This window comes from Oncorhynchus keta, chromosome 31, assembly GCF_023373465.1.
Source record: "Oncorhynchus keta strain PuntledgeMale-10-30-2019 chromosome 31, Oket_V2, whole genome shotgun sequence".
In the NCBI taxonomy this organism is placed as follows: Eukaryota; Metazoa; Chordata; class Actinopteri; order Salmoniformes; family Salmonidae; genus Oncorhynchus; species Oncorhynchus keta.
This window is the reverse complement of record NC_068451.1, coordinates 22,210,087-22,230,297: the sequence shown is the minus strand read 5'-3', so window position 1 is coordinate 22,230,297 and position 20,211 is coordinate 22,210,087. Positions and strand designations below refer to the sequence as shown.

The window sequence follows — 20,211 nt, the reverse complement described above, 5'->3', positions numbered from 1 at the left end:
AATCAATTGCTCACTCTACTTCAAATATTGATGGTCAATTTGAGTTCCCATTCAGAAAGGATGTCTAATAACAGATTCAAGTTGATCGTTTTCTGTTGAGTTACTCAACAGAAAAATTACTCTTCATTGCGAGCCAACACATACCGTCCTAGGCCTCTGAAGTCTGCTTGTGGCCAACGTGAGGTCATTTGTTAAGGCTGAACCTACAATGGGATGGGATTCTTAGATCTCAGTTACATAGAGAAAATCAAACGTGTTAGTTAATCAAGCTGCATGTTAAACAAACGGACATTTTGGTTATACGATCTGATGATTGACAGATTGTAAGACTTCTGAGTAACACCCGACAGGTATAATGCGTTATAACTTCCCTGTAGGCAATAGAAGACTTAAGATGAAAACTGAATTGGAATGGTTTTGAAATAGATTCTGACAAAACAACAACTTACAAAAGTCATCCATTTTTGAGTCTATTATACCATCTGTCCAGACAATTCAACTTCCATTTTCTATTTTCTGGAATTGAAACAGGTCCTTCCTTGACTCCACAGCCACTGACAGATAAACAGATGATCACAGTCGAACTGTAACTACAACACTTTGATCTTTGGATGCCCATAAAGATTCTAAATCTCAAAACAAATTGAAGCAAATTTTATTTGTCACCTGCGTCGAATACAACCTTACCGTGAAATCCTTCCTTGCCCTTAACCAACAATGACGTTTTAAGGAAATAGAGTCAAGAAAATATTTACTAAATAAACAAAAGTAAAAAAAAAAAGAAAAAATAGTTACACAATAAAATGACTGGAGTTCTTGACAATCAGATTTGCCAACTTAATATATCTCTGTTTTTGTCTTACCTATTGGTCTGATCTTGTTAGTAATGTAATGTCTATATAATATCGATAAAATCTATGAATATCTTCATGTAAGACATATGTATCTGTGTATGTAGTGAGTGACCCCAGGGTGTGTGGCCCTCTACAGGCAGACACAGGAGCAGACTGGTCGTATGGACACGGCTCTCTGGCTCATTGCCATCACCTTCCTCACAGTGGGATACGGGGACGTGTCCCCCAAAACCAGCTGTGGAAAAGTGGTGTGCCTCTTCACCGGAGTCATGGTAACTATATGGAGTCATGGTAACTATATGGGGAGGGGAGAATGGAGAGATAGGGAAAATAAAGTTTCTAGCCTGTGAGTGTCAAAGCATGATAAAGCTTGTATCTTAAAGGTTACAATGGCTTTTTAAAGCAGAACATTACTGTAAAGTAGACAGGCTAAATAATATACATGTACTGTACATGGCTTCATGTCTCTGCAGGTGTACAGATGTATGATCAAAATTTAAGCCAGTTTGCTACAGCAGGGCAATAATCCTGCAGCAACAGGAAATGTGAATTACGAAATGGATTTTAGTTAATGGATATTTTTGTAGGGGTTGATATATTTTTTCTAAGGGAAAATCATGTCTGGAATGTCAAGGTGGAAATGACAAACTTCAGAAGCCTTTTTAAACCTCAAATAAACTGCATTTCAGGAAAGTTATTTTGCAACAGGGTGATCAAATGAAGAAGAATAGAGGGAAATTGAAACACTAGTCAGTGCTCTCTAGTTGGTTGTTGTGTAAGTACCCATTACGTTGAAGTGGCTGCAGAAAGTGACTTACTTACAGTAGAAACACAGTGGTCCTTGGTGCCACCCAGTCCCGATATTGACTTCGATGCTGGCGGTTAGTTGCTGGGTACATGCAGAGAGAACGCCATGTACAGTACTGTTGCTGCTGACTCATTGTTTGCCTGTCGCTACTCCCATCGATCTCTCTTGTCTTGGCCTCTTTCTATATTATTTTCCATTATGGCATTCTTACAATGTCCTACATTACAGCATGTGCCCCCTGTGTGTTGCCAGTGCATGCTATGATGTCTTAAAGTACAGTAGCTGTAGTTTTCATATTGAAGCTTTTCTATTCTATTCTGAAAATGAATTTAACACTACTGTACCACTGTAATAGTATTTTTATGATTGTTTCCCCCACTATCAGCTTGTATATGACATGTTCAGGGAAGAATACCTGACAATGTCTTGGTTGTTCACACACCTCTGAGATAAGGGGTGTTGAGTAATGGGTCAGAGAAGTGACACACACACACACACACACACACACACACACACACACACACACACACACACACACACACACACACACACACACACACACACATTGGAGTATATGTCTTGGCACTGAGCAGAGGGGAGGGGGAGATGTGAAAGGTTACAGTGAGTTTACTGGTTTTATGGGTGAACTCAAAGAGTACAGGCACTGATAATATTGAACTTTATTTTCATAGCACGTTTCTTACAGAATGCAGCCCCAATGTGCTCTACATGATAACATATGACCTTTCTCTTGTCCAACGATGAAAGCAGTGTGGTCATTGACTCACGTATTGTTATGTCTGTGACTCAAACACTTTGGTTACACCCACTGGTAAGAAAGGTACACGCAGTAGAAAAAAAGCTAATTTGAAACACTGTAAGCATATTTGAAATTTGTGAAAGTGCTGCGACTCTTATGTTCAAGCAGTCTATATGCCATGGAAATGACATTAAATAATACACTTCAGATCTTCTTCTGTCATAGAAAAGAACAAAGGAGTTTCAATATGATATATTGTCATATTCAACTGCCATTGTTCACAAAACAATGGACCCTCACCAGTAAGAATATAGGCCAATATCTCAATTAAGTAGGTTGATGCTGAGTACAAAGAGTTGATATGTTTTTACAATGGAAGAATATTTGTATTTATTCTTACTATTTTCTACAGTACCAGGCAAGTTTGGACACACCTACTCATTCCAGGGTTTCTTTATTTGTACTATTTTCTGCATTGTAGAATAATAGTGAACACATCCAAACTATGAAATAACACATGGAATCATGTAGTAACCAAAAAAGTGTTAAAACAAATCTAAATAAATGTTATATTTGAGATTCTTCAAAGTAGCCACCCTTTGCCTTGATGACAAGTTTGCACACGTTTGGCATTCTCTCAACCAGCTTCAGCTGGATTGCTTTTCCAACCGTCTTGAAGGAGTTCCCACATATGCTGAGCACTTGTTGGCGGTTTTTCCTTAAGTCTGTGGTCCAACTCATCCCAAACCATCTCAATTGGGTTGAGGTCAGGTGATTGTGGAGGCCAGGTCATATGATGAAGCACTCCATCACTTTCCTTCTTGGCCAAATAGCCCTTACACAGCCTGGATGTGTGTTTTGGGTCATTGTTGTCCTGTTGAAAAATAAATGATAGTACTACTAAGCAGATGGGATGGCATATCGGTCCTCATGAGAGCAAGTATCATCATAGTGCTTGATGGTTTTTGCTACTGCACTTGAAGAAACTTTCAAAGTTCTTAAAATGTTCCGCATTGACTGACCTTCATGTCTTAAAGTAATGATGGACTGTTGTTTCTCTTTGCTTATTTGAGCTGTTCTTGGTCTTTTACCAAATAGGGCTATCTTCTGTATACCACCCCTGTTAAGGCACACCTGTTAATTGAAATGCATTCCATGTGACTATCTCATTAAGCTGGTTGAGAGAATGCCAAGAGTGTGCAAAGCTGTCATCAAGGCAAAGGCTGGCTACTTTGAATAATATAATATGTTTTGATTTGTTTGTATACTCCACTTGTCCTAAGAGTAACAAATTACCCCTAAAATGAAGCAGCGTAATTGAATTTTAAATCCCAAATCTATTTTGCATGAAGAAACAACCTGTCATTCATCACAAACCTTGTAAATATCGGGGTTTTCTCTCTTCACAATGCAGAAAGACTGCATTTAATCAGTGGACACCACACATTTTTATTTATTATTTTTATTACAACACACCTGTCATAATTGTTTTCTTTATTAAAGTAGAGGTTTGTTATTATTATTATTATTATTGCTAAAGGTACTGTATAGGTGTAAACTATTTGTTTTGCAAGAGATAGCACTTGTAAAGCCTAAGAAAGTAGCAGATGTGCAGAAAGTAGTTTGAATGCATTTTACTGAAGGGAAACAATAACAGCCTTGACATTTTTTTTGGCAACATAGTGATATATTTGTGTATACTGTACAATGTGGAATTCAACTACAAAATACTAGTCTTCTCCCATTTTTTGAACCATTGCCCCCACCCATGAGGTGTATAAACAACAACAATAAATAAGAATAAAATAACAAATATAAAACAAAAACGTGAAGTACATAAATCAATCAACTCTAGTTAGCACATGTAGGACAGTATGCAAGTGTGTGTGCATGGACTTTGCAGATGGATTTCTCACATGTGCAGCACATAGTATTTGTGCTTCTTTGGGGGCAGAATTGGCATCTCCTCCTCTTGCCTGGTCCAGCTGCAGCCTCAGCTGGATTAGGACAAGATTCAGCCCCCTGAACAGCTTTCACAAGCACTGCAGAGGCTGCTGTGCAGGGGAAGCGTTCCCTTCTTTGAATGTGTGGGGTTACAAGTGCCTTTCCTTGCTGCTCCAGGAACACCCTCCTCTTGTTCCGCTTATCAGGCATCCAGGTAGGGTTGATCTTGTTCCATATCACAAAGGCATTGTATGAGGACACATCAATGATGTTATGGAAGATGACCAGGGGCCAGCGGGCTGTCATCCTCCTGCAGTTTTAAGTTCCAATCACCTTGTCCAGGTTGTCCAAGCCTCCTTTGTTGTGGTTGTAGTCCAGGATGATGGCTGGCTTCCTGTCCTCACTATCACTGATCTCAGCTGTTTTGTGCAGTATGCTCAGGAAGACCACATTCTTGTTCCTCTTTGGGAGGTAAGAAACTAGAGTGGTGGTGGGGTTGAAGGCAAACTTTGATGAGAAGGCCTCTCTCCCCCTTGTGGTGAGGAGTGCAGGGGGGAGCTCAGTCTTGTTCTTTCTAACTATGCCAACCATAGTGATCTTCCTCTTCAGGAGCTGCTGGCTGAGTTCATAAGAGGTGAAGAAATTGTCACACTTGAGATTGTGCCGCCTCAGTATGTCTGTCACATCAACCACATCCCCTGGTTCTTCTCCGAGCCTCCCCTGGTTCTTCTCCGAGCCTCCCCTGGTTCTTCTCCGAGCCTCCCCTGGTTCTTCTCCGAGCATCCCCTGGTTCTTCTCCGAGCCTCCACTGGTTCTTCTCCGAGCCTCCACTGGTTCTTCTCCGAGCATCCACTGGTTCTTCTCCGAGCCTCCACTGGTTCTTCTCCGAGCCTCCACTGGTTCTTCTCCGAGCCTCCACTGGTTCTTCTCCGAGCATCCCCTGGTTCTTCTCCGAGCCTCCACTGGTTCTTCTCCGAGCCTCCACTGGTTCTTCTCCGAGCCTCCACTGGTTCTTCTCCGAGCATCCCCTGGTTCTTCTCCGAGCCTCCACTGGTTCTTCTCCGAGCCTCCATTGGTTCTTCTCCGAGCATCCCCTGGTTCTTCTCCGAGCATCCCCTGGTTCTTCTCCGAGTCTCCACTGGTCGGCTTCTCTGTGTAGACTTGCATCTTCCAAGCGTAGCTGGATTGTGCGTCACAGGCCACCCATATCTTGATGCCATACTTTGCTGGCTTGCTGGGCATATACTCCCGGAAAGGGCAGCGACCTTTTGACAAAAGAGATCACTATCAGTAATTAGAATCAGTGTCACATAAGACAATCACATAAATCAATGATATTACAGCAATACATAATAACATGAACAGTGAAAATCACTTACATTACAGATATGAAAATACAAGTTTACCTCTGAATGGAATCAGTTGCTCATCCACTGTTACTTCGGTGTTACTCATCCACTGTTACTTCGGTGTTACTCATCCACTGGTCCAGGGTTGTAGAGGTATGGCAGACGCTCCACCCACTTCTCAAAGACCTCTCTTATGGCCACCAGATTGTCTCTCACACGTCTTGCAGGTCTTGACTCATGGTTATCAAATCGTAGCATTCTTGAGAAAGTGTGAAAGACTTTCAGTGGCATTATGGCACGGAAAATCGCCTTTCCACTCTCTGTATCCCAGAGACTACATGTAGCCTCGCCTCGGGATCTATACACACCCGCTGATATTACCAGCCCTATGTAGGAATACAGGTCAATCTCATCCCTCCAAATGTGTCATCTCCAGGATGATTTTTTTTCGATAGCTGGTGTGATGAACATGTAGAATGTTGAGGCGATGCCCTGGGCATGAGAAACTGCATGTCTTGTGGGCCCTGTGGTCATCCTTATGACATTTTGTGCTGCCATCCTGCCCTGGTTGTCATGTGGTGACGAGAACCATGTTATTTTGCTGTTCTTTGACAAAAATGTTTCTCAGTTTAGGGGATTTCTTCTTCATCTGAAGATGATGCACCGTGCTCTGGGTTGTATTCTTCCTCATCTTCTTCTTCAGATACCTCCTCCTCTTCTAAATCTTTGTTCTCTTGTTCCTCCTGGACATCTGAAAAAATCTGATCTACGACCTGTTGGGCACTGAAATGTGCAGTCATTGCTTCAGCAAAGAGAGAACTGGGGGGACTGTCAACTGCAGCACCTTTATTGCCTCTGACTGTATTCCCCATTAGTAAACAATGTTTTCAAGAAATATTTATTTTGACTGAAATTTTGTTTATTTTGTCTGATTTTTTCAATTTATTTTGTCTGTGAATTTGAGTCATGTGTGGGGTCGTGGAGATGCTGCACATGCACAATAAAGTTTTAGTTTTGTCTGAGTTCAATCAATAATCTGTGTGTGTGTGTGTGTGTGTGTGTGTGTGTGTGTGTGTGTGTGTGTGTGTGTGTGTGTGTGTGTGTGTGTGTGTGTGTGTGTGTGTGTGTGTGTTTCTTGCACTTCGAAGGGTTTAGGGCCATGTGACTAGTACAGGGAGAGAGGGAGAGGGAGGGAGGTATCTGGGTGTTTTCTGCTTGTTGGGCTGTAAAGACTTGGCTCTCTTCCTCACCTCAGCTCTGCCCGTTTCCGATCCGAACAGATAAGCGACGGAGAGTCACAAGACCGACAGAGGGGCGCGAGCCAGGCTGAGACACCTCCCTGACACAGTGGAAAATTATCCTTCACTCCTCTTTCTCTCCCTCTCCCCTTGTTTATATAAGCTTTCCCCTTTTTTTAAGGGGAAACTTTCCACCATTTCCATTTTTAGATAGTTTATAGCCTTTGGCACCACTGGAACAGGAGGGCGTGCCAACCTGTGCCCATGACTTGGAAGAAAAAATGTTCCTACTCCCAACAGGGCAGCTCTCTAGGCCAATGAGTGAAGCAGTACTCACACCTGTAGCGCTTGGCTGTCAAGGACCCCTAGGCTCAACACATCTATCCTGGGCTAGCCTGCCTCTCTGGTAGTGCCCCAGCTGTGTTGGGGAGGTGAGCAGAGCAGCGTGCTCACCACACATCCTATCAGTGGGGTGTGAATGGATCCCTGGGAAGGATGTTGTGTTTCTCAAAATTCCCAGATTACACTCGGACAGATTCACACGGAATCTTTGGTTCTAGTCATGCCCATGTCCTTCCCAGTACCAGTGAGTGGGTTGGTTGATGTTAGGAAGCTCTTAGGAGAGGACAGGGGACTAGTGCAGGATTTGTGATTCATCCATCTGAATGACTCTTAGCATTATCTCTGTGTCCAGACTGTAACCTGTGTTTCATTGTGAGCCTATGCGTGCATGCTAATATGATTGTTCTTCTTTATCAGACTTTTATCTCTCTCTCTCTCTTTTACTAATGCAAACAAGGGAAGGAAAACAGGTAAAAATCCGTTTTCATTTTCAAACCAGTCTAATCTTTAAATTATACTATTACACTATGCCTCTAAAACCATATACTGTATTTTCACAGTAATTACACTGGCAGGTACAATGCAATTACAGTGTAGGTAGATACACATTGGTACAACTGTGAGCTTTGTGCAATTACAGAACATATTGATAAAAAATTGCACTCAATGGTAAATTAACTACAGTTGAAGTCGGAAGTTTACATACACTTAGGTTGGAGTCATTAAAAGTATTTTTTCAAGCACTCCACAAATTTCTTGTTAACAAACTATAGTTTTGGCAAGTTGGTTAGGACATCTACATTGTGCATGACACAAGTCATTTTTCCAACAATTGTTTACAGACAGATTATTTCACTTATAATTCACAGTATCACAATTCCAATGGGTCAGAAGTTTACATACACTAAGTTGACTGTGCCTTTAAAAAGCTTGGAAAATTACAGAAAATGATGTCATGGCTTTAGAAGCTTCTGATAGGCTAATTGACATCATTTGAGTCAATTGGAGGTGTACCTGTGGATGTATTTCAAGGCCTACCTTCAAACTCCCTTTGCTTAACATCATGGGAAAATTAAAAGAAATCAGCCAACCAAAAATGGTAGACTTCCACAAGTGTTGTTCATCCTTAGGAACAATTTCCAAATGCCTGAAGGTATCAGGTTCATCTGTACAAACAATAGTACGCAAGTATAAACCATGGGATAACGCAGCCGTCATACCGCTCAGGAAGGAGACGTGTTCCGCAAATCAATCCCAGAACAACAGCAAAGGACCTTGTGATGATGCTGGAGGAAACGGGTACAAAAGTATCTATATCCACAGTAAAACGAGTCCTATATCGACATAACCTAAAAGGCCACTCAGCAAGGAAGAAGCCACTGCTCCAAAACCGCCATAAAAAAGCCAGACTACGGTTTGCAACTGCACATGGGGACAAAGATCGTACTTTTTGGAAATGTCCTCTGGTCTGATGAAACAAAAATAGAACTGTTTGGCCATAATGACCATTGTTATGTTTGGAGGAAAAAGGGGGACGCTTGCAAGCTGTAGAACACCATCCCAACCGTGAAGCAAAGGGGTGGCAGCATCATGTTGTGGGGGTGCTTTGCTGCAGGAGGGACTGGTGCACTTCACAAAATAGATGACATCATGAGGAATTGAAAATGATGTGGATATATTGTAGCACCATCTCAAGACATCAGTCAGGAAGTTAAAGCTTGGTCACAAATGGACAATGACCCCAAGCATACTTCCAAAGTTGTGGCAAAATGGCTTAAGGACAACAAGTCAAAGTATTGGAGTGGCCATCACAAAGCCGTGACCTCAATCCAATTGAAAATGTGTGGGCAGAACTGAAAAAGCGTGTGTGAGCAAGGAGGCCTAAAAACCTGACTCAGTTACACCAGCTCTGTCAGGAGGAATGGGCCAAAATTCACCCAACTTATTGTGGGAAGCTTGTGGAAGGCTACCCGAAACATTTGACCCAAGTTAAACAATTTAAAGGCAATGCTACCAAGTACTAATTGTGTGTATGTAAACTTCTGACCTACTGGGAATGTGATGAAAGAAATAAAAGCTGAAATAAATAATTAAATAACATTTCCAATTCTTAAAAGAAAGTGGTTATCCCAACTGACCTAAGACAGGGAATTTTTACATGGATTAAATGTCAGGAATTGTGAAAAACTTAGTTTAATTGTATTTGTCTAAGGCTTATGTAAACCTCCGACTTCAACTGTATGTTATGTCTCCCCCATAGGTTAGAAGTGTAGTCTAAGATTTCAAAGTAAGAATTAGTGTGTTGAGACTATTGTACCACACTGAAATATAGTCACTTTTAGTGCCAAGTCACTCTGATTCACCCTGTGCGGTTCCTGAGCATTCGTCAGCATTTAGTTGTTCCCTATCCAGCAATAGCACAATGCTATTCTCAGAGTAAACCATACTACTATATCAGTGGCACAGTGGCATATGATTAACAATTTCACTCTCACATAAACATACGGTCAATTCAGTGTATTATTTGGCGAAATAGGCACAATAGGCCCACCATATTTGAAGTTATAGCAAGTCACAACTATTTAATAACCTCTTGAAAAGGAATTGCGGTGTCTATCTTGATGTTAGCCAAGCAGACCTGAAGCTATAGGGCTAATTTTGAATGTTGACATGATCATTTTGTGAATTCCTACTCTGACTCCCGCTCTTACGGGTCACAAAGGGACACGAGGAGGATGACAAACAGCGGTGGTGGTAACCATGGTGACGGCTGTCTGTATGTCTGTCCTCAGGGTGTGGCCTGTACCGCCATGCTGGTGGCCGTCATGACCAAGAAGCTGGCGCTGAACAAAGGAGAGAAACACGTGCACTTCTTCATGATGGACATCCAGATCTCCAAACGGGTGAGACGAGGAGAACGACTGCACCAGAGTTTTTCCTTACCCATGTGTCCAACTAGTCAGGAAAACTCTGGGCCCTAATTCTAACCTTTACAAGGGTTGGGAGTTTTTCCTGGTCAGGTGGTCACAGGGTCAGTAGAAATACCTGGCTCTATAATGACAATAATGAACAAACATGTTGTGGGTGTCTCTTAGTTCAAGGAGTCATTTATCCCCATATTTCCAATAACTGAATGATAAGAAAAACATACTGTGAAGATCCAAACCACTGTCCTGCATTGATAACCGGAAGCAGCCAGCTCCCTTCAAAGCTTCCCTCGGTCTCACAAGAAAAACATACTGTGAAGATCCAAACCACTGTCCTGCATTGATAACCGGAAGCAGCCAGCTCCCTTCAAAGCTTCCCTCGGTCTCACAAGAAAAACATACTGTAAAGATCCAAACCACTGTCCTGCATTGATAACCGGAAGCAGCCAGCTCCCTTCAAAGCTTCCCTCGGTCTCACAAGAAAAACATACTGTGAAGATCCAAACCACTGTCCTGCATTGATAACCGGAAGCAGCCAGCTCCCTTCAAAGCTTCCCTCGGTCTCACAAGAAAAACATACTGTGAAGATCCAAACCACTGTCCTGCATTGATAACCGGAAGCAGCCAGCTCCCTTCAAAGCTTCCCTCGGTCTCACAAGAAAAACAAAACCCTTGACACAACAGATGAGGCCTCCTGGGTGGATGCAGAGATATTTTCTGCATATGATTTTGGAGTCTTTTTATAATATAATTTGTTTCCTTAAATAGGGCATTCCAGAGGACAGGATAGTGTGGGAAAAGGACTGGGGGGCTTGTGAGGTGGGGCCCGCCAATCTCTTAATAGCCTCCAAAAGGCGTCAAAAAGAGGAAACAATAGTGTCCCTGTCAGGAAAGGGACTTGTGTCAGTCCAGGACGGGGTGCTCGTACCGACAGGAAACTGGATAAGATGATGTGTGTGTTGTGTATGTGTATATACTCACTGCCGTAACTGAGGACACAGTGAGCGAGTGTATGTTGTTGAGGGGTTACTTCATGTTGAAGCCTCAGACAGGATCCATCTGCTTGCTTATCGCCGGGAAGGAAAATCAACAACCTGAAAATAAACGAGCACAACGGAAGATGCTAGCCTGATTTCCATATCCATTTCCCAATATTCATAATTCTCTAATATGTAAGTAGTGTATGGCAGGATTCTTTGAAATCCACTGACCTGATTGAGCATTAGCTGAGCGCTAGGTTGGCAGTGTAGGGTGTAGGCTACACCTGGCTACAGGCTGCAGTGTGTTGTCAGTGTGAGGATGTGAGGTTATAGGTCTGCTGAGGATGTAACTGCTTCCTCCCTGGCACTGAACACATCCTCTCACTGGGTGCATCCTTACGTCTGTTTATAGTTGTTTGGTGTGTGTGTGTGCGTCCCTGCGGAGCTGTTCGTCATTGCCCTGATTTACGTTGACAGGAAGAATAAGGAAAGACATCTGGGCACGGCCCCTGACGGCCCCTAATAACAACCCCACACACAGGACAACACAAGACAAGGCCTGGCTGGAGTGACTTCACCAGGCTCAGATAGGCAGTGTCCTCGTCAGGAAGAACAGCAGACACAAATAGAATCACAGAGAAACAAGAGGAATATGTTTCCGTAACCGACATATGGCCCACTGATGCCTATTCACATCCTCAAACATGATTCCCTGTATGACGGGTACATGTCCATCCGTTTAGGTGTTTAGCAAACACTGCGTGTAGCAAACATTAGTGTACAGCCCATCCCGCCTGACCCAGTTCTGCACAAGGCAACATGGTTTTCATCAACGTTAACCATGGACTGACTACCTCTCACTTCATAACAGCAGTTTAATGAGCAAATAAATATGCTCCCAAGATGGCACCATTATATACACATGCTCCCAAGATGGCACCATTATATAAACATGCTCCCAAGATGGCACCATGATATACACATGCTCCCAAGATGGCACCATGATATAAACATGCTCCCAAGATGGCACCATTATATACACATGCTCCCAAGATGGCACCATGATCTAAACATGCTCCCAAGATGGCACCATGACATAAACATGCTCCCATGATGGCACCATGATATAAACATGCTCCCATGATGGCACCATGATCTAAACATGCTCCCAAGATGGCACCATGATCTAAACATGCTCCCAAGATGGCACCATTATATACACATGCTCCCAAGATGGCACCATGATCTAAACATGCTCCCAAGATGGCACCATGACATAAACATGCTCCCATGATGGCACCATGATATAAACATGCTCCCATGATGGCACCATGATCTAAACATGCTCCCAAGATGGCACCATGACATAAACATGCTCCCATGATGGCACCATGATATAAACATGCTCCCATGATGGCACCATGATATAAACATGCTCCCATGATGGCACCATGATATAAACATGCTCTCAAGATGACACCATGATATAAACATGCTCTCAAGATGACACCATGATATAAACATGCTCTCAAGATGACACCATGATATAAACATGCCCCCAAGATGGCACCATGATATAAACATGCTCCCATGATGGCACCATGATATAAACATGCTCCCATGATGGCACCATGATATAAACATGCTCTCAAGATGACACCATGATATAAACATGCTCTCAAGATGACACCATGATATAAACATGCTCTCAAGATGACACCATGATATAAACATGCCCCCAAGATGACACCATGATATAAACATGCCCCCAAGATGACACCATGATATAAACATGCTCCCATGATGGCACCATGATATAAACATGCTCCCATGATGGCACCATGATCTAAACATGCTCCCAAGATGGCACCATGACATAAACATGCTCCCATGATGGCACCATGATATAAACATGCTCCCATGATGGCACCATGATATAAACATGCTCCCATGATGGCACCATGATATAAACATGCTCTCAAGATGGCACCATGACATAAACATGCTCCCATGATGGCACCATGACATAAACATGCTCTCAAGATGGCACCATGACATAAACATGCTCCCAAGATGGCACCATGACATAAACATGCTCCCATGATGGCACCATGATATAAACATGCTCCCATGATGGCACCATGATATAAACATGCTCCCATGATGGCACCATGATATAAACATGCTCTCAAGATGACACCATGATATAAACATGCTCTCAAGATGACACCATGATATAAACATGTCCCCAAGATGGCACCATGATATAAACATGCTCCCAAGATGGCACCATGATATACACATGCTCCCAAGATGGAACCATGATATAAACATGCTCCCAAGATGGCACCATTATATACACATGCTCCCAAGATGGCACCATGATCTAAACATGCTCCCAAGATGGCACCATGACATAAACATGCTCCCATGATGGCACCATGATATAAACATGCTCCCATGATGGCACCATGATCTAAACATGCTCCCAAGATGGCACCATGATCTAAACATGCTCCCAAGATGGCACCATTATATACACATGCTCCCAAGATGGCACCATGATCTAAACATGCTCCCAAGATGGCACCATGACATAAACATGCTCCCATGATGGCACCATGATATAAACATGCTCCCATGATGGCACCATGATCTAAACATGCTCCCAAGATGGCACCATGACATAAACATGCTCCCATGATGGCACCATGATATAAACATGCTCCCATGATGGCACCATGATATAAACATGCTCCCATGATGGCACCATGATATAAACATGCTCTCAAGATGACACCATGATATAAACATGCTCTCAAGATGACACCATGATATAAACATGCTCTCAAGATGACACCATGATATAAACATGCCCCCAAGATGGCACCATGATATAAACATGCTCCCATGATGGCACCATGATATAAACATGCTCCCATGATGGCACCATGATATAAACATGCTCTCAAGATGACACCATGATATAAACATGCTCTCAAGATGACACCATGATATAAACATGCTCTCAAGATGACACCATGATATAAACATGCCCCCAAGATGACACCATGATATAAACATGCCCCCAAGATGACACCATGATATAAACATGCTCCCATGATGGCACCATGATATAAACATGCTCCCATGATGGCACCATGATCTAAACATGCTCCCAAGATGGCACCATGACATAAACATGCTCCCATGATGGCACCATGATATAAACATGCTCCCATGATGGCACCATGATATAAACATGCTCCCATGATGGCACCATGATATAAACATGCTCTCAAGATGGCACCATGACATAAACATGCTCCCATGATGGCACCATGACATAAACATGCTCTCAAGATGGCACCATGACATAAACATGCTCCCAAGATGGCACCATGACATAAACATGCTCCCATGATGGCACCATGATATAAACATGCTCCCATGATGGCACCATGATATAAACATGCTCCCATGATGGCACCATGATATAAACATGCTCTCAAGATGACACCATGATATAAACATGCTCCCAAGATGGCACCATTATATACACATGCTCCCAAGATGGCACCATGATCTAAACATGCTCCCAAGATGGCACCATGATATAAACATGCTCCCATGATGGCACCATGATATAAACATGCTCCCATGATGGCACCATGATATAAACATGCTCCCATGATGGCACCATGATATAAACATGCTCCCATGATGGCACCATGATATAAACATGCTCCCATGATGGCACCATGATATAAACATGCTCTCAAGATGACACCATGATATAAACATGCTCCCAAGATGGCACCATTATATACACATGCTCCCAAGATGGCACCATGATATAAACATGCTCCCATGATGGCACCATGATATAAACATGCTCCCATGATGGCACCATGATATAAACATGCTCCCATGATGGCACCATGATATAAACATGCTCCCAAGATGGCACCATGATATAAACATGCTCCCAAGATGGCACCATGATCTAAACATGCTCCCAAGATGACACCATGATATAAACATGCTCCCAAGATGGCACCATGATATAAACATGCTCCCAAGATGACACCATGATATAAACATGTCCCCAAGATGGCACCATGATATAAACATGCCCCCATGATGAAACCATGCTATGTCATGCTGTCATCCTTCCAGTTAGTGCTGTAATTCTTTATAACTTAATCCTTTTATAAACATGAGTGTTAGCTTAATGCATCACCGTTCCATATACTCTTATCTCCAGCTGGGACAGTCATGCTGTACAAAGGAGTGTGTGTCACACACGTACACGTTAGGGCTGCAGGTTTTATTGACTGGGTCTCGATGTCGGTGCTCTGTCTGTGCCAGATCCGCCATGCTGCTGCCAACGTGCTGAGGGAGTGTTGGCTGCTGCACCGCACCAACCTGACCAAGGGCAACAGTGGAGAGCACCGCAGACACCAGAGGTGCCTACTGGAGGCCATCAGAGTGTAAGTCCTCATCATAGTCTAACCTTTGTATTTCAGATGGGAGTGGGCCATCAGTTTGTCCACTGCTATATGCATCTTCTTCAGGTTTCTGGGACACAACTCATCTAGACTAGATTTGTTCTGCAGAAACACTGGAGAACAGAAGAATAGCAATACATTTAGAGACTGTTCAGAACACTAAGCCGTCTAAAGTGTGTGTGTGTGTGTGTGTGTGTGTGTGTGTGTGTGTGTGTGTGTGTGTGTGTGTGTGTGTGTGTGTGTGTGTGTGTGTGTGTGTGTGTGTGTGTGTGTGTGTGTGTGTGTGTGTGTGTGTCCGTGTGTGTGTCCGTGTGTGTGTCCGTGTGTGTGTTGTGCTGGTTTTATGGTTCATTAACTCGTTGTCAACACCATAGCTGAGTCTATTTTGTTTGGATGCTACGGTCCAGCAAAACAAGTTTGGTACTCCACCCCCTTGGTAAAAGATTAGGCCACTATGTAAAATCGACTTTAGACATCAATCAAATGGATACACTGACAATAGTACAGTTTGAATTTAGAATCGAGTAAAGATAAAACATAGTCTCACTCTCACAAAAGCTCTCGTGACTAAAAGAACTGGACAATGGTCATCTCACAAACAGTGAAACATGTATTTAACACAGAATTCAGAGGAAGGAACTTCCATAACGTGAAGTCAATTCACAACAGCTCCTTCTCCATAATAGCACTTGGGAACTTTGACATCCTCTGCCTGCTTCCTCATGTCTACTTTCATTGTTGTTCATCCATGTTGTTTGACAATATGTATTCTAGCCTTCCTGCTAATAACAAGTGGAGTGAGGCGTGGGGATGCCTGACCTCTTTCACAGGAGGTCCTAATAAATAGGAAACTAGGAAGCTTCGACGTGTGAATGTGTGAGTCATTATCAGGCAGCAGGACTTCATAATAGTGTGTGTGTGTCCATGTGTGTGTATGTGTGTGGGAGAGAGAGAGTATGCCCGTAAGGGTGGAGGGGTTACATTTCCTGTTGTACAGTTAGCAGACCCACTATAAATACATGGTGGAAAGAAAGCATGAGGAGGAACTTCCAGCACCTTGGAATGGAGACAGAGCCAAACAGTTAAGAGACTATTTAGAGACTAATTTTGTTTTTACTTTTTCACGCTTTTATGCGTTGGTTCTTTGGCTCTGGCATCCCCACTAGGACATTTTAGTGCACATGAGTGCTTGATGGAAGTTCCCTGTAATATTGGTTTCTGTTTTTCTGGGGCAGTTCTGGTTTCATCCAACTTAGAATCAAAATGTAAACGTTGATAACGTTGGAGCAACAGACATTTCTCTAATCTACCCATCCCGAACACAAAGCAGGGCTCCTGGATGTTGACTTATTGACCGTATCTAAGAGCCAAACATGGTGAACATAAAGGGTCAACCTGCAGTTGCTACATCCATTTTTGGACTTATAAATGAATGATATGTAGGGAAGACTGGGGTTGGTTGTCTCACAGGTTGGTTGTCACAGTGCTAATTATTCCCAATGTCAATCGTGCTGTGTAATACACTGTATATTTAAAGTTAAAATGTGTGAATTCTTTGAAAGAACTCATCCACCTGGTCAATTTATGTCAGCATGACAAAACATTGAGGTGATGGGAATTTATGTGTTTTTCATAGGTGAAAGTAAAAAAAATGTTTTTTATAAAAGGTGTTTTCTTTGTAAATGCTTGAATTATGGGAGTATCCATGAACAATTATGCGTGTTGAAAATAGGAAAGGGAGAGCTATATTTCAAACATATTTATGAGTTCCTAGGTCAAGTCATGTGATAACTGTTGGGTATGGTTGTCACATGGAATATTAAGTAGGTTGTCACTATCAGCTCTATTATAAAATCCCAAGCTCTTTTGTGCTTGTGATATAAAGAGCTCCCTTCGTTGTCTCTCTCCCTTCGTTGTCATTTCTAACACACACCCACAGAAAAAGTATTTGTACCTTAAATTATATTATGGTCAGAAAAAACATTTTCATTGAAGTTCATGCGTCATTTCTGACAAAACCTTTTGATATCGCCAATCATTTCAATGACTATTTCACTGGTGAAGTGGACAAACTGAGAAGTGAAATGACAACATTGAACAGTGAACCATCATATTATTGTATTGAAGATCTAATTATGAAAGAGAATGATTGCTTTGAATTTGGTCAAGTTTGTGTGGAAGAGGTGGAACAACTACTGGTTTCCATCAAAAAGGATAAGCCACCAGGTATAGACAACCTAGATGGGAAACTATTGAAAATGGTTTCAGACTGTATTGCCACCCCTATTTGCCATGTCTTTAACCAAAGCCTAAATGAGTGTGTGTCCACAGGCGTGGAAGGAAGCAAAAGTAATTCCAGTTCCTAAAAATGTGTAAAGCTACCTTTGCTGGCTGTAACAGCCACCCAATCAGATTGATGCCCGTTCTTAGTAAACGGGTGGATAAAATTGTTTAAACAAATACAATGCTATTTTTCAAAGAACAAGTTATCTACTTTCAGTGTGCATATAGGGAAGGGCACTCAATTTGTACTGCACTGACTAAGATGACTGATGATTGGCTAAAATAAATGGATAGTAAGATGATAGTTGGAGTTGTATTGTTAGATTTCAGTGCAGCCTTTGATGTTATTGATCATAATTCATATTGAAAAAACGTGTTATGGGTTTACATCACTTGCCATCACATGGTTGGAGAGTTACTAATCAAATAGAACTCAGAGAGTATTCTTTAATGGAAGCTTCTCTAACATCAGATATGTACAGTGCGGTATCCATCATGGCAGTTGCCTTGGGCCGTTACTATGCTCTATTGTTTACAAGAATGCACACTCTACACATCAACACCTACAACCAGTGAGCTCACTGAGACTCTTAGCAAGGAGTTACAGTCAGAATGGGTCATTAATAATAAACTGGCCTTAAATGCATCTAAAGCAAAAAGCATTATATTTGGTTAAAACATTCTCTTAGACCTAAACCTCAAATGGATTTGTGTGTAAAGGATGTGACCATTGAACAAGTTGAAGAAGCTAAACTCCTAGGAGTAACATTGGATGGTCTGTTATCAGGGTCAAGTCATATTGACAAAGTTGTTATAAAAAGATGTTCTGCGTTTTTGACACAAAGATCAACTGTACTAGTTGTTCAGGCTCTGATCTTGTCCAGTCTTGATTACTGTCCGGTGATATGGTCAGGAAATTGACTACTTCTCTTTAAGTTTTTTAAAGAAAGGTGTGTGTTACAATATGCCTAACCACTTGTATAATCTCTTTGCATACATTTAAAAAAGACACATTCCCCACCAGACACGCCATTATGGGTTTTCTTCACGGTACCCAAACCAAAAACAGATTTTATGCGTTGCTTAGTTATGTATAGCGCCATGTCATCATGGAATGCTCTGCCAACATTAATAATAAACATACAGTACTGTGTCACAGCGCCTCTCCTCTTTCTAAAGATCTGATTTAACTGTACTGTATATAAGAATATGAATATACACTGAGTATACAAACATTAAGAACACCTGCTCTTTCCATGGCATAGACTGACCAGGTGAATCCAGTTGAAAGCTATGATCCCTTATTGATGTCAATTGTTTAATCCACTTCAATCAGTATAGATGAAGGGGAGGAGACAGGTTAAAGAAGGATTTTTAACCTTGATAGAATTAAGACATGGATGTGTGCCATTCAGAAGGTGAATGGGCAAGATAAAAGGTTAAGTGCCTTTGAACAGGGTATGGTAGTAGGTGCCAGACACATCAGTTTGTGTCAAGAACTGCAGCGCTGCTGGGTTTTTCACGCTCAACAGTTTCCCTTGGGTATCAAGAATGGTCCACCACCCAAAGGACATCCAGCCAACTTGACACAAGTGTGGGAAGTACTGGAGTCAACATGGGCCAGAATCCCTGTGGAACGCTTTCGATACCTTGTAGAGTCCATGCACGGACAAATTGAGGTGGTCCTGAGGGCAACTGTTCTGTACTTTGTCATGTATTTGTAAGTTTTATGTGGACCTCAGGAAGAGTAGCTGCTGCATGTGCAGTAGCTAATGGGGATCCTAATGAACTAAACTAAACACTTACGTACACATTTACTCAGAATGTCATATGTTATTCTCACGACATAAAATTCTGAATTTTGACAGGAATATCGTTCAATCAAGGAAAGGCTATTTGTAAGACTGTATGCTATACTGCTTAATTTCCTGTTAGAAAATGAATAAACTACTAGCAAACATTGTATCCAACCCCGCGATGGGGCTGGTTGTCACAAGTGGACAGAGTGTGTTTGATGGCTTAGAACTCCATGTTAGAATAAATATGAGGATAAAAAGGGTCCCCATTTCAACCGAAGACCTTGGTCTTTCTCTGAACATTAAACAATAATCTTGTAAGATATACTAGTGCTGAGAAATACACACAAGAGTACAAAGTGTGACAACCAACCCTGGTCTCCCCTACCCATTGATTCTTGAAGAGTATGAATTAGAAA

The 20,211-nt window shown here is 42.1% G+C and overlaps 1 protein-coding gene across 2 annotated transcripts in view; it reads left to right on the top strand.

The window, feature by feature from the left end:
- Positions 1-20,211, top strand: part of LOC118373820 (intermediate conductance calcium-activated potassium channel protein 4-like) — a 50,342-nt gene that overhangs the window by 15,720 nt on the left and 14,411 nt on the right. Inside the window, exons 4-6 of one of the 2 annotated variants that reach the window (XM_052489966.1) lie at positions 991-1,126; positions 10,088-10,198; positions 15,574-15,695. In XM_052489966.1, the coding sequence (XP_052345926.1) occupies positions 991-1,126; positions 10,088-10,198; positions 15,574-15,695 (369 nt within the window). Of the gene's footprint in view, positions 1-990; positions 1,146-10,087; positions 10,199-15,573; positions 15,696-20,211 lie in introns of both variants that reach the window. The other variant, XM_052489967.1, reaches the window with a different exon arrangement.